Source organism: Hyperolius riggenbachi, chromosome 6 (genome assembly GCF_040937935.1).
Source record: "Hyperolius riggenbachi isolate aHypRig1 chromosome 6, aHypRig1.pri, whole genome shotgun sequence".
Lineage (NCBI taxonomy): Eukaryota > Metazoa > Chordata > Amphibia > Anura > Hyperoliidae > Hyperolius > Hyperolius riggenbachi.
In genome coordinates this window covers 20545738-20561404 of record NC_090651.1, presented here as the reverse complement: position 1 = coordinate 20561404, position 15667 = coordinate 20545738, and the positions used below count along the sequence as shown (strand labels likewise).

Here is a 15667-nt window from a genome sequence, read left to right as displayed (position 1 = left end):
TTGCATCTTAAATTCAGACGGCATGTCTGACTTTTTTTTCCCTGTATGATGTATGATTCACATTTCAATGCTACTCAGTGGCAGCGCAAAAAAAATATAGCGTAAAAATCATTTTTTTTTCACGAAAATCTAGCACGATTTTTAAGTTAATTAGGTACATGTTCATGTAAATTAGCTTTATTGGTATTCACAGAAGAATCACTAATTGAAGATTTGCATAACAGCAGATTAAAAATGCGCAAAAGTTTTGTTGATCTAAGAATAAATAAATAAAAAATGCACATAAAAAAACTCGAAAAAAAATGCAAATGTTATTTCCTGCACAAGTGAAATGGCACACAGAGTGTGAATGGCCAATCAGAGACCGCCTGATGCAGTGTCTGTGATCACTGCTATTTGTCCCCTAATCATTGTCCTCTTTATGTTTTCTAGCTGTGTCACATAGACTGCCAAGCCGAGGGTGGGATCCCCGCCTACTCGTTTGCCTTAATGGTGGTGTTTTTCCTCCAAAGAAGACAGCCGCCGATCCTTCCCACATATCTGGGCTCCGGGGTAAGTAATTCTCCCCTCTATTCATTTTCTTACGCCTTTTTCAAGCCTGTTCATTTTTAAAGCTCTGCTGCGCTCTCTGCACAGGGGTCTACCTACTTATACTGAAGGACAAGCATCTCCGGGCAGAGCCTGCGTACTGCTCACTGACCCTGGCCGACCCGGAAGTAGCCTGGGCGGCCTTTACAAGATAACAAGACGGACAAGAACCGGGGGGGGGGGGGGGGGGATCAGTGGGCATCAGGACCGCTTGCTGCACGTGAACCCCCCCCCCCCAACAGGCTGCCAGCCCCCGAATTATATCTCGCAACTTGGAGGGGGAATAGTATTTAACGCCGCCTCGGAGTTTAGCGGTGAGAGCCGTCATTCGGCTCTTACCGTGCTGAACTGAGCGGCGCCAAAATAATATGCACCTGTATAGGCAGCCAAAGAGGTTCCGCCAGTATAGGTAGCCAGAGTGGTCCCCCCAGTATAGGTAGCCAGAGTGGTCCCCCCAGTATAGGTAGCCAGAGTGGTCCCCCCAGTATAGGTAGCCAGAGTGGTCCCCCCAGTATAGGTAGCCAGAGTGGTCCCCCCAGTATAGGTAGCCAGAGTGGTCCCCCCAGTATAGGTAGCCAGAGTGGTCCCCCCAGTATAGGTAGCCAGAGTGGTCCCCCCAGTATAGGTAGCCAGAGTGGTCCCCCCAGTATAGGTAGCCAGAGTGGTCCCGCCAGTATAGGTAGCCAGAGTGGTCCCCCCAGTATAGGTAGCCAGAGTGATCCCCCCAGTATAGGTAGCCAGAGTGGTCCCCCCAGTATAGGTAGCCAGAGTGGTCCCCCCAGTATAGGTAGCCAGAGTGGTCCCCCCAGTATAGGTAGCCAGAGTGGTCCCCCCAGTATAGGTAGCCAGAGTGGTCCCCCCAGTATAGGTAACCAGGGAGGTTCCCCCAGTATAGGTACCCAGAGAGGTTCCCCCAGTATAGGTACCCAGAGAGGTTCCCCCAGTATAGGTACCCAGAGAGGTTCCCCCAGTATAGGTAAACAGAGAGGTTCCCCCAGTATAGGTAGCCAGAGAGGTTCCCCCAGTATAGGTAACCAGAGAGGTTCTCCCATTATAGGTAGCCAGAGAGGTTCTCCCAGTATAGGTAACCAGAGAGGTCCTCCCATTATAGGTACCCAGAGAGGTTCCCCCAGTATAGTTAGCCAGAGAGGTTCCCTCGGTATAGGTACCCAGAGAGGTTCCCCCAGTATAGGTACCCAGAGAGGTTCCCTCGGTATAGGTACCCAGAGAGGTTCCCCCAGTATAGGTACCCAGAGAGGTTCCCTCGGTATAGGTACCCAGAGAGGTTCCCCCAGTATAGGTACCCAGAGAGGTTCCACCAGTATATGTAAACAGAGAGGTTCCCTCAATATAGGTAGCCGGAGAGGTTCCCCCAGTATAGGTAGCCAGAGAGGTTCCCCCAGTATAGGTAGCCAGAGAGGTTCCCCCAGTATAGGTAGCCAGAGAGGTTCCCCCATTATAGGTAGCCAGAGTGCTTTCCCCCTCCAGTATAGATAAACAGGGTGCCTCCTATGCAGAGAGTGTAGTGGAGTGTTAAAGAACTCACCTCCCTGGGATCCGGCCATATTCTGCACATCTTCATCCTCTCCTCCTGGGGGCGCTCCATCTCTAAGTTAAGAGCATCATCTGTTGTCATGTGACAGACGGCGCTCTCATCATAGAGATGGGTCATCTAGGAGGACATGATAAAGACGGGCTGCATGTGGTCGGATCCCGGGGAGGTGAGTCCTATAACGCACTGCTTTACATCCCCCGCCTGGCGGTCTCCAGGAGCGTCGCTTGGGTTTACCGCTTATTGCGCTTCAAAGTCACCCTGAGCCACATTCGGGAACACACCAATCAGAAAACTAAGCGAGGCTGAGAAAGGTATTTTGGATATCTGTATTTAGTAAATGGAATCAGAAGTACACAGACACTATAATAGTCCAGTGTTCCAGCCAGTAGATGACCTTTATATGGGCAGTGCCTCTGTTCATTCAGCAGTTACGTTTTGTCTCCATAACCCATGCCATGGGCGTAGCAATCACCCCTGCGACTCCCGCCATCGCAGGGGGGCCCAGAGGCTTTGGAGGCCCCTCCTCCTCCCGCTCCCTAACGCAAGTGCAGCCAATTAGCAAAGAAACCTCCCCATTCACTCACAAAAGCCGTGTGCAGGTGTGTGTGTAATGATTTGCTGCTTCCAGGCTCTGCTTCACAGCAGAACACTCTCTGCTGCCATTCGCTGGCTCCCGATCACGTGACCCGCAGGGGGTTCGGGGACAAAGGCGGCACCATGCTATCATTTTTAAAGGGTTCCCTATTAATTCTAGTTACGACCCTGACCTACACTATAATTGTTTCCCATTTTCTTGTATCTGGTGTTTGGGCAACAGGAAGAAGGCTTTGAATCGAAAAGGCTGGATGACTATCATCTGAAGGGCGTGTCCGGTGAGAAGTATCTGGAATGGGAATACACACCAGGCAGCAATGATAAGAACTCGGGGGCGGACGGAAGAGGGAGAGTCGAGCAGAACCACCGCAGAGCGGCTGCAGCTGACATGGAAAACAAGAAGCACAAATACAAGAGCGGCAAGGTATTTAAAAAAAAATATAATCAAACACATTTCTGTAACGTTTTCTTGTGTATAAATGCCAGTTTTGAAACGCTAGGTAAACATGTCAATGCCTATAGGTGCCAGTTTGAACCGAGCCTGGTAAGTTTTGTTGACGTTAAACACATCATTATTACCTCCCGTGTAGTCTACTCCTCAATCTCTTTCTCCACTCCTGCGTCTTGTTTGTCCACTGTGATAAATGGAATTCTCCGTCCTCCATTTTGAAAATGGCCATTACCCCATAACAGCTTCCTGGTCAGCACACTGTTAAACTGTAACATCGCCCACTTGTGCTTATTTTGACTTTTAATTTTCAGTTCAGGTTCTCTTTAAAGAGAAACTCCAACCTAGAATTGAACTTTATCCCAATCAGTAGCTGATACCCCCTTTTACATGAGAAATATAATGATTTTCACAAACAGACCATCAGGGTGCGCTGTATGACTTATTTTGTGGTGAAACCCCTCCCACAAGAAGCTCTGAGTACCGCGGTACTCTGGGCAAACTGCCACAATGTAACAATGTTTACAGACAGGAATTAGCTGTTTACAGCTGTCTGTAACAGCCAGAACAGCTAGGAGCAGCTACATAACCTGCCCACAGTAACAATGTCACCATGTAATACATGTCAGAATGTGAATCTGGGAGAGGAAAGATTTTACAACGAGCAAACACTGACTAAATCATTTATACATAATTATAATAAAAAATTAAGCACTTTTTTTACTACATAATTTTCACTGGAGTTCCTCTTTAAGATAAATAACGGGTAAAAGCAAGTTTTGAAAATGGCTTCAGAGCCACTTTATGAGTGGGAGATTCAGAATCTTTCAGAGTTGCTGTAAAATGCTCATTTTATGGAGGGAGTCTTGTTGTGTATTTTATCCTCATAACATGCTGTTGCCCTTTGGACAGTGCCACCTGGTGTTTGAGCGTCCTCATAACCTCTCCCTCGGGGAACTCTGGCTGGAATTGTTGAGGTTCTACACGCTGGAATTTGCGATGGAGGAATACGTCATTAGCATACGAGTGCACGGCCCGCTAACCAGAGAAGCCAAGAACTGGCCAAGGAGACGAATTGCTATCGAAGGTGAGATTGTGCCGCCATTGTTGGTTCCTTTTAGATGTTGCACTTTCAGCCTGATCTTTTGTTCCTGGGAACTTCCTGCTTTCAGTCGCATGACATCGATTGGTCCTTTCTACGTCCACATAGAGTGGCAAGTGCATGACAACCATCGTTCACTGCTTTATCCAGATAGAGTGGCAAGTGCATGACAACCATCGTTCACTGCTTTATCCAGATAGAGTGGCAAGTGCATGACAACCATCGTTCACTGCTTTATCCAGATAGAGTGGCAAGTGCATGACAACCATCGTTCACTGCTTTATCCAGATAGAGTGGCAAGTGCATGACAACCATCGTTCACTGCTTTATCCAGATAGAGTGGCAAGTGCATGACAACCATCGTTCACTGCTTTATCCAGTAAAACACTTATTGATTGGTTTCTTCCAAGCAATACTTGACCACCAGATCTGGTCAAAGCAACTAAATGTTTTTTGTTTTTTTTTCTGTCTTCTCTTATCAAATCTGTTACAGTAATTTAAAGTTTTTAGAGTTGCTTATCCCATTAGCAGCTTCAATAGAGTTATCTCATTTGCTCTGCTTTTGACCTCAGTCGGCAGAACTCGTCGTGCTGTAAATTCTTGGAATGCTTTGATGTCTCCCTACTAGCAGAAAATATAGAAACTGAAAGCAGAAGTCCTCTGTTATTGTCTCACACTGCCCCCTAGTGACAAGTGGCCATAAATACACATGACAGCAGTACTAATTAGTAGCGGGCAAATGTAACAAATAAGAAATAAAAAATGTGCTAAAATAAACTCGCCTGGATCACTCTCAAGCCTCTAAATAAATTGGCTGCTAAAAGGTTAATGCTGGGAACACACGATGCAATTTCCCGTCCGATCGACGGGTAATCTGATGGGAACTTGTATCATGTATGCATGTCGAAACTGATCCCGGCCGATAAAGGGAACGATTTTCCGTTTATAACTTTGCAAAATCGATCGATTGATCATAAGCAGATCAGACAGGTTGGAAATACCGTAATCGTCTGATTCCCATCAATCGAACTGGTAGTTGCTTCGTGTGTTCCCTGCATTGGAGAAGGCAGACATTTCTTTCTGTGATGCAACTGATCAGTAGGGATGATTGAGATGCAAATATTTCCCTAATTCATGCGGGAGTTTTGTACATTTTTATGCAAATATATGCAGCTTGAAGATGGACAAATCACATTAAACCTTGATGGGACTTTATTGGTCGATTTTTCAACTGCATACAAATTTGCATAATCATGCATGAACTTGGAAATACTTGCATCGCATTGATCATCCCTACTTATCAGTAAGTGATCTTAAAGTGACTGAGGATCTCCAAAATAACAAAATCAACTTAAAGGGATACTGTAGGGAGGTCGGGGGAAAATGAGCTGAACTTACCCAGGGCTTCTAATGGTCCCCCGCAGACATCCTGTGCCGGCGCAGCCACTCACCGATGCTCCGGCCCCGCCTCCAGTTCACTTCTGGAATTTCTGACTTTAAAGTCAGAAAACCACTGCGCCTGCATTGCCGTGTCCTCGCTCCCGCTGATGTCACCAGGAGTGTACTGCGCAGACACAGACCATACTGGGCCTGCGCTGTGCGCTCTTGATGACATCAGCGGGATCGAGGACACGGCAACGCAGGCGCAGTGGTTTTCTGACTTTAAAGTCAGAAATTCCAGAAGTGAACCGGAGGCGGGGCCAGAGCATCGGTGAGTGGCTGCGCGGGCACAGGATGTCTGCGGGGGACCATTAGAAGCCCCGGGTAAGTTCAGCTCATTTTCCCCCGACCCCCCTACAGTATCCCTTTAAGTCCTAACTTGTGCAAAAGGTCACAGGGTTACTTTAAAACTTTCACTTTGTTTTTCTTTTTATGCAACGACATCATAGTCATTTGCCGAGTAACAGTCGAGGTTAATATATTGTGCTTTTTTATCAGATCCCTTTGCCCTGAAGAGGAATGTTGCCAGGAGCCTGAACAGTCAGATGGTGTACGAATACATTCTGGAGAGGTTCCGCGCCGCTTACAAATACTTTGCCTGTCCACAGAGCAAAGATAAACTCAATGCAGGCGATAAGAAGAAGAGGGAGAGTCTGAACTCATCCAGCCCTGGAGATACTGGGGGTGTCCCAGGAGAGGATGCCAGCAGTAATCAGGAGGGGGTAGAAGAAGAAGGATCTGTTCTAAGGCTGGAGGGTGAGGGGAGCGATGTCTCGGAGGGTCCCGCAGAACCCGCTCATAGACTGTGCGCACAGAGCGAGGAGTCTATTTCCGCCCAAAATCTCCGCAAAACAAATGAACTCCCTTTATCGGAGACAGAGCAAACATCTGAGCCCCCCGGTGCAGGAGGCAGCAGGGACTGTACTGAGCGAGACTCTGCCACTGATACTACTGAAGTAATGTGCTTGTCAGAAGCAGACGATTCCGTGGAGGAATCCGGTTCTGACATTTCCGCTACCTCGAATCATCAACAGGAAACTTTGCAGAATGAAGGAATCCTCCATGAGGGCGAGATGTATTACATCTTCAATAAGTTTATATTGACTTCCGGGAAGGTAAGAATTTGCATGTGCTGCATTTCACAAGTTGACAGCTGGGGGCAGGTATTGGGACAGTTAGAAATACAACTGATGATAAAGAGGAGGAGTTGCTCAGAGTAACCAATCAGGTTTGACCTGTTACATAAATCAGGAAATCTTATTGGTGACTTTAGGCAGGTGCATCACTTTTTCTCCAGGTTTTTTTGCACCTTTATTTATACTTCATAGCTCAAGCCTCCCAGTCTTCAGAAAGTGTCTTTTAAAGCTTTATTTGAAAGCACAACAACAGACATTGTACAACCATGAAATTCTAGCCATTATTAAAGGGTACCCAAGGCAATACTATGAGATAAACATGCGTATGTACAGTACAAAACATATTAATATCCAGGTTGTTTTACTTGTTTTATTTTTGCTGCCTGAAAGAGTTAATTTCTTGGCATGGAAGTGACAGCTTCTGTCTTGTCGGGAATATAGTACACATCACTGACAAACAAATTACAGCCATAAAAGTTGTCCTGGCAGAATACAACTTCTGAGAGCAGAGGGAGATGAAATACATGAACTATTGACCTTTTTCAAACTCTTAGACACTTAATAGGCTGCCACTGATTAGAGACAGCAAAACATTCAACCTACAGTACTTTGTAAATAATTAAATATAAAAGAAGACTCTGGGATGCTTAAAAAGTCATTTTTAGGAGTAGAAGGGTAAATACAATGGTTTTTCTCATCAGTTTATTTTCACTGTGGGTTCAATTTAATAGCTACAACCTCCCAGTCTTCAGGTGGTCATGACACTTACATTTTATCAGAAAGTGTTTTTTTTGTTTTGTTTTGTTTTCACTTTTAAAGCTTTATTTGAAAGCACAGCAACGGATATGGTACAATCGTGAAATTCCAGCCGTACTTAACTCTCTTTACTTTTTTCCCCCCTTTCAAAGCTTTATTTAAAATAACAAACAGAAAATTTCTCGTTCCAATTATGTATTATGCATTATTGATGTATTAGTTATTTCAGAAGTTAGAAATCCTTCTTAAAATGCCTTTTTTTGTCTGTACAGCCTCCCACCATAGTGTGCAGCATTTGCAAACGGGATGGACACTCCCGGGACGACTGTCCTGAAGATTTCAAGAAGATTGACTTGAAGCCACTGCCCCCCATGACCCCCAAATTCCGGGATATACTGGACAGAGTGTGCAGATGTTGTTTCGGTAGGTTGTTCCATCCTTTGCTCCTATTCTCCCTTCTTTTTCCATGACTGAAGAGATACTACCCCACTTCCTGTTCTGACATCACAACAGGAAGTGAACAGAGACATCTCTGATGGTTGCAGAGCGAAGAACCTCTCCCGGAGTACGGCTTTGAAGGAAAACCCGCTCAAGTGTTGTTAGTTGTGGCATTGAATAGAGACATTATGACGTTCATATTTTTAAAATATTCTTGAAGGGGGGGGGGGTACATTTTTCTTGTAATCTCTTTTCTATCCCCAGGGGGAATGAATACAAGTAAGAACAAGATAAGCAGGTTAGGCTGGGTTCACATTAGGACGCAACCACCCGTACGCTTGCGTTCCGCTACGTGAGCGGATCGAGAACGCAAGGTCCCGACATGTCGGGAACGTTCGCTCCGATGAGCGGAACGCAGGGAACGGAACGCAGCGGAACGTAGCAATGTGAACTTTCCCATAGGGAAAGCATTGGTACGGCTGCTGCGTTCCGCTCATCGGAACGGAACGTAGGCTGAAAACAGCCTAATGTGAACCGAGCCTTACTAGATTAACAGCTTCAGAGACAATAGAGTCTCATTCAACAACAGTGGAGTGAATGGGTTCTGCCTGGGAGCGACTGACACTCTTGCCTTGCAGTTCTAGAGTCCTGCGTTCTATTCTTGACCAGTTGATCTACTTGAAGTTTGTATGTTTGCACATGCTTCCTCCCACACACTAAAATGTACTGATAGTTGTATTGGCATCTCTCATGTTGGCTCTAGACCAGGGGTGTCAAACTCAAATGCAAAGTGGGGCGAAATTGTACAACTCAATGTCTACTGGCCACCTTCCTCCCCTATAAAGACCCCTGGTTTCTAATGGCTCCCCTCCAACCCCTATACAGTTTCCCGGTGTCTAGCGGCCCTACTCCCTCCCCTATACAGTTCCCTGGTACCTATTGGTCATTCTTCCCCTATACAGTTCCCTGGTGTCTAGAGGCCCCCACCCTCCCCTATACAGTTCCCTGGTGTCTAGAGGCCCCCACCCTCCCCTATACAGTTCCCTGGTGTCTAGAGGCCCCCACCCTCCTCTATACAGTTCCCTAGTGTTTAGTGGTTTCCCCCTACCTTCCCCATATTGCTTCCCTTTTGTGCTAGGGCTTCACCTCCAATATAGCTTCCCTGGTGGTCTATAGCGGGCCAAACATAATGCAAAGTGTGGAAACCACCTGAGGGCCAAATTAAATGGCTCTTAATGCTCTGGACTGTGGCATCAGGTTGGACTGTTGGACAATGAATGGCTTGAGTTCTTTAGTGCAATATAAAGCACCGTGCAAAACATTTCAGGGCCCTGTCACACCAGAGAACATTATTCTGGTGGTTTTTTAAAAAAATGCTTACATTGGCTTGCAATAAAATCATGGCAAAATGGCTACGGTCGCGATTTTTAGAATAGAGATTTATAATTTTTCTGTGAATTTAGCTCGAATTTAATGCAAGTCAATGGGAGCGGTTTTTGAAAATCAAAAACGACTCAAAAAATGTTCTCCGGTGTGTCTCCAGCCTCAGTGTTGTAAAAATGCTTAAAGAACAAGTGACACCCATGCTAACCTAGAAATAAAAAACACTTCTACTTACATAATAGATGTATTGTGCTATCCACGTAATGATTCCTGTGAATTTTATAAAGGAAAAGCAGAAAATCCTATTCTAGGCAGTGGCCATCTTGCCAAGCTAATGCTGACATCATATCCTCCCTGACTCTTGTTCCCCCCCCCCCCCCCCCCCCCCTCCCTTCTCTTGCTCATTGTGTATTCATTAGCTGCTCTCCTCCCAGAGTCTTCAGACACTCCCACTGAGGTGTATACTAACAACTGCACTGTCTTTTTTTCTATTTACACATCCAATCACTGAGTCACCTCAGCCTTGCTTGTAAACACAAGTAACAAGAGGGTGTTTCTGATGAGCAACTAGGCAAATAAATGGAAGAGGAGGAATATATTATAGATAATAAGAACTCCCGGCATTCAACTCTTTGGCACTGTTTAGCACTAGGGCCAGTGCTCCTAAAGTATGTAATAACTACAAACCATAACAGCAGAAAAAGTTTTGCAAGTTTTGAATGCAGGATTCGCATCTTTATCACTTAATACACTCAGACCAGTTGCTGTTGAAATTTGATTTTTATGGTGACAATACCGCTTTTATAATAGTAATAGTTGTTTGCACAATTGGTGGGGAAGAACCATCTTCTAATAATGATCTTGAAATAAAACCTTTTTTCAGCAATTTCAGGGACAGGGCTAACATTGCGGTGTTAAACTTTTGTTTATGATCTTTTTTTATTTATTTATTTATTTTTGCCTCTGTAGATGAGCTATCTCCTAATCCTATTGAGCAGCAAAATCGAGAGCAGATCCTAATTTATCTGGAGAGGTTTATTCGTAAAGAATTCAATGGTAAGTACTGTGGCAGCTTTAACTTGTGAATATGTTATACATAGGGAGTGGAGCTAAGGTCAGGGGCATAGAGAGGGAAAGGGGATGGAGCTAAGGTCAGGGGCATAGAGAGGGAAAGGGGTGGAGCTAAGATCAGGAGCAGTGAAAGGGGTTGGGCTAAGGTCAAAGACCTAGAGAGGGAAAGGGGGTGGAGCCAAAGTCAGGGATGTAGAGAGAAAGGGGTGGAGCTAATGTCAGGGACATAGCGAGGGAAAGGGGTTGAGCTAAGGTCAGGGATGTAGAGAGAAAGGGGTGGAGCTAATGTCAGGGACATAGCGAGGGAAAGGGGTTGAGCTAAGGTCAGGGATGTAGAGAGAAAGGGGTGGAGCTAATGTCAGGGACATAGCGAGGGAAAGGGGTTGAGCTAAGGTCAGGGATGTAGAGAGAAAGGGGTGGAGCTAATGTCAGGGACATAGCAAGGGAAAGGGGTTGAGCTAAGGTCAGGGATGTAGAGAGAAAGGGGTGGAGCTAATGTCAGGGACATAGCGAGGGAAAGGGGTTGAGCTAAGGTCAGGGATGTAGAGAGAAAGGGGTGGAGCTAATGTCAGGGACATAGCGAGGGAAAGGGGTGGAGCTAAGGTCAGGTGCATTGATTGGGAAAGGGGAATGTAATCCTGAACACCCCAGGATAATTAGGGACAGCCAATGGCTAAAAATTCTGAGATGATGCAAATTTTATGCTAAGTTTATTCACATTTATGTTGCTTGGGAATGGTCCAATCGGATGCAGTTGCTGCATCTGATTGGTACATTTCCGAGCTCGCCTTGTTCAAGTCTTGGTTTTAGTTTAATGATAAGCCTGTTGGCTGTTCATGTAGGTAACGCTAGGCTGTGCCTATTCGGATCATCTAAGAATGGATTTGGATTTCGGGACAGCGACCTTGACATCTGTATGACGCTGGAAGGTCACGAGAATGCAGAGGTAAGATCACATTCACGGTTTCAAGCCTGGTTTACTTAGAGGCACCGTAGCGACATATGTATGTTGTATGTGTGTAGCCACGCCCTCCCAATGATGTCAGCAACAACAACAAAACATTTGTAAAGCACTTTTCTCCCTTAGGACCCAAGTGCATAAGCTTGTCTCAGGTGGCTTTTCAGCTTTTAATCAAAGATGTCCTGGGTTGGAGCTGTCTTGATTAAGTTTGGCAAGGCATTCCAAAGGGTAGGAGCAGCATGACAAAACGTTCTGGCTCCAAATGTTTTTAATTGAACTCTGGGGGGGGGGGGGGGGGGGGGGAGTCAAGTTATTGGATCCTTTTGATCTGAGGTGGTGGAAGGTGAGACGCAGTTGTAATAAATCCCTCAGGTATCCGGGGCCTGGGTTGTGTAGGGATTTGAATGTTAGCATGTCAATTTTGAAATGGATTCTCCAGGTGCGATTCAGACTCTACTGCCAGAAAGACTGCCAGGCAACTGGTACCGTTTAAAAGAAATAATATGGCAGCCTCCGTATCCCTCTCACCCTCTGCTTCCTTTTGATTCACAAAATCTTTATCTAGCCAATCATCGCACCACGCTTCTCCTGAACATTACTGTTATTTGTGCAGTACAGGCACACCCTGAGTACATTATCTCACTTGGTGTGCTGTGTAGGATCGGAATAACTGATTACTTGTGGTTTCATTTCAGTATAAACATCCAATGATATTCCCTTTTTTTTAGAAACTTAACTGCAAAGACATTATTGAAAGTCTGGCGAAGATTCTCAAAAGACATCCAGGTAATGTTTTTAATAGTTTATCACTCAATTATATTTCTTTTTCTTTCCCTGTCACAATGGAGCTTCAGCCAAAGCTATTATTAGAATGGGAAAGGGTTAAAATATTAATCTGGTTATTATTGCTTTCTGTGTCCCTCTTGAGGAGATTGCAGCATACTTCCTGTTCTTGTTAACACTCTTCGGGACAGGAAGTGAAGAGATTATTATTGCTTTCTCCCAAAGTACAACACATTATAAATTACTTTTTTTTTTTTTTTTTTTTTTGCTATGTTGCTGTCACTTATGCTGGGCATACACGGCTCGATTTTGCCGCTCGATTCCGCGCCCGATCGTTTTCTGCGCCCGATTCTGCAGGCGATTCTCGTATCTTCCTGTCAGTTTTCTTATCTTTTCACTTTGTCCTCCATGGAGAATCGAGCGGCGAAACGATCGGGCCGGAGATCTGACATGTCGGAAAATATCTATCAAGCCATCTAAATGGCACAGAATCAAGCCGTGTATTCCCAGCATTAGAGGAAGCAGTAAAAATCTGACAGGTTTTGGACTAGTCAATCTACTCATGGGAGATTTTTAGCATTTCCTATATTTCTTACAAAAGCACTCCCTAGCAGGGATCTGTGCAAATATGTCAGCCAGCCTCCCTATTCGTGTGCACACTGTTTTGGCAGTTGAACTGAGAAACTGCCATTTCAGTAAGTGGTTTTGAAAAATAAAGAAAACCATGAGAATACCCCATGAGGAAATGGACTAGTCCAAAACCTCACAGATCTGTCTGATTTTAACTACATACTGTAAGGGACAGCATTTTATTCTGGATCAGATGTATATTTTTTGTATACATTTTTTTGTTATAGTGGTCCTTGGAAGTCTTTGTAACGTGACATTTATGATGTCGCACTAGGAAAAGGGTCAGGTCTCATACTCTTCTTATAGTCTATATCTCATATTTTTCTATTGTATATAATCACTAGGATCCAAATATCGAGAAAATTTACCTTTTTGTTTTCTCAGGATTACGGAACATTCTTCCGATCACCACAGCCAAGGTGCCGATTGTGAAGTTTGAGCACCGGGAGAGCGGGATGGAGGGAGACATCAGCCTGTACAACACGCTGGTAAGTCTGGCGAGATTCCCTCTTGAGCTGCCCACAGCAGAGCCTGCCAACCTCACAGAACCTCGTAGCGACAACAAACGTCAGCGTGTGTAACGGGAGCCCTGAGAGCTGGAATATGTCACCATTCATACCTCAGCCGCGGAGAGGAAGAACAAAAACACTCATAGCTGCTATTTCCACTGTCCTTCCCCCACATATGGATGAGCTGTCTTTCTGCCACGTCACTAAGATAACAACTGACGTTCTGCACAGATCTATGATATGTAGTGTGTCTCTCTCCTGATTACCTTAGAAACCATTTCGTTTTTTTTACAATCAGACCTTTGGCAGATATTAATTATTTATTTAAAGCGGATCTGAGATGAAAAACGAACTATAACAAGTAACTTGTCTATATATCTAATCTAGAGTTTAGATAGTTTACACGTCAAATCTAGCTGCAAACAGCTTCAACAGTATAGGATTATTTATTCCTGTGATACAATGAGAGCAGCCATGTTCTGCTTGTCATCATTACATACAGGCAAGCAGCTCTGCATCTCCAGCCCTCTGCCTGTGAAAAATCGACTCCCCTCTCCTCCTCCCCTCTGCCTCTGAAATCTCTGACTAGTAACCTCCTCCTCCTCCTGCCCAGACTGAGCTCCCATAAGCCCTTGCTGCATGGATCTCAGAGTGCCTAGGCGCTGGAGGAGCTGTGGGCGAGGCTTGTTTAGTTTATAGGGAATTAGAGTATTAAAACAAAAAAAAAGTATTTGTCTTGAGGAATGCCCTATAAACTATATGAATACTATATAATAAACACAATTATGCAATGAGTACAAGGTCATCTTGGATCCACTTCAACTGAAATGCTATTATTTTGCCATACTGCCCCTTTAACCTCTTCATTTGGTGACACAGCACACCTATAGGCCACGGCATCAGTCCCGTGCGCCCGCTTTCTTCTTATCTTTTAGTTCTCTAACATACTTCACACAATATATATATTTGGTGAATCCAATGTGTTTTGTGTTTTTTAGGCGCAGCATAATACGAGGATGCTGGCGACATACGCTGCCATAGACCCGCGGGTAAAATACCTGGGATATGCTGTCAAGTTCTTTGCCAAGGTAAGTCCTTCATTTGTCATAAATGCATATATGGCTTAAACAATAACTGAAGTGTTAAAAAAACTCCCTACTTCAGCAGTGGAAGCCTCTGTAGGGTCCTGTGGTTTCCCACAACCTCCAGCTGTTCATAAGCAGCTTCATTCTACTGGGCACGTGTAATCTTTTTTTGCACATGCCCAGTACAGATGCAGGAGCATGGCCTGAAGAAACCCATGGGACTTGCGCTGTGTCAAATAAGTAAAGTGGGTCCTTACATTAGATTTGTGGCTGTAAGAGGATCCGGGATGAATATGGACTAACCAAAATCTTCCCACTACTGTCTGAGGCAAGAATGTCATGTTTTTTTTGTTTTTTTGTTAGTACTTCAGTTGCAGTTTTAAGTTTTAAAGGTTATCTGACCCAATGAAAAGCTACCTAATGTAAGCACAGGAGTATGTTCTTGACAAGTCCACATACCCCTGTGTATTGTCCGTTCCCCTCCTAGTTCCCCTGGTTCCTGTAATCACTGTTCGAAAAATATGATTTATAGCTTAAGTAAAATTTTCAGACAGGAGGAGGTGGGCTTACAGCTATGTTCCCGCCCATCACCCTCCTAAACCCTCCTCTTAAGAGGAGTGAATGCTGCAGGGAAGAGAATGGAATTGGAGGATCATAGGAGGGAACATAGCTGCAAGCCCTTCAATATTCACCTATGAGCTCCTTTAGTATTGCTAACCTGGATGGGGTAGCTTGCCGGTGCACTCGTCCAGCAGGTTCACCACTCCTGCCACATTAGATCCAACAACAATGAGGACAAGGCACTCCACGGGCTTCAAACTTGCGTTTGTTTATTCAGAGCTTTGACACATACATGTTACGGGTCACCAGACCCTTCCTCAAGTGTTAGCTGCAAGCCCGCCTCTTCTTGTCAGAAAATGTGACTTAAAGCGGATCCGAGATGAAAAACTAACTATAACAAGTAACTTGTCTATTTATCTTATCTAAAGTTTAGATCGTTTACATAGCAAATCTAGCTGCAAACCGCTTCAACAGTATATGATTACTTCTACCTGTGATACAATGAGAGCAGCCATATTCTGCTTTTCATCATTACACACAGGCATGCTGCTCTGCAACTCCTCCCTTCAGCCTGTAAAAACTCCACTCCCTTCTCCTCCTCTCTCTGCCCCTTGCCTCTGAAATCTC

The 15667-nt window shown here is 44.9% G+C and overlaps 1 protein-coding gene across 3 annotated transcripts in view; it reads left to right on the top strand.

Annotated features, from left to right (window-relative positions):
- TUT4 (terminal uridylyl transferase 4) overlaps positions 1 to 15667 on the top strand; it is a 108447-nt gene that overhangs the window by 69761 nt on the left and 23019 nt on the right. For all 3 annotated transcript variants that reach the window (XM_068238977.1, XM_068238976.1, XM_068238979.1), the window contains 10 exons: positions 433 to 552; positions 2961 to 3161; positions 4098 to 4272; positions 6226 to 6842; positions 7892 to 8042; positions 10410 to 10496; positions 11354 to 11457; positions 12201 to 12258; positions 13270 to 13373; positions 14393 to 14482. In XM_068238977.1, coding sequence (XP_068095078.1) covers positions 433 to 552; positions 2961 to 3161; positions 4098 to 4272; positions 6226 to 6842; positions 7892 to 8042; positions 10410 to 10496; positions 11354 to 11457; positions 12201 to 12258; positions 13270 to 13373; positions 14393 to 14482 — 1707 coding nt within the window. The remainder of the gene's footprint in view (positions 1 to 432; positions 553 to 2960; positions 3162 to 4097; positions 4273 to 6225; positions 6843 to 7891; positions 8043 to 10409; positions 10497 to 11353; positions 11458 to 12200; positions 12259 to 13269; positions 13374 to 14392; positions 14483 to 15667) is intronic.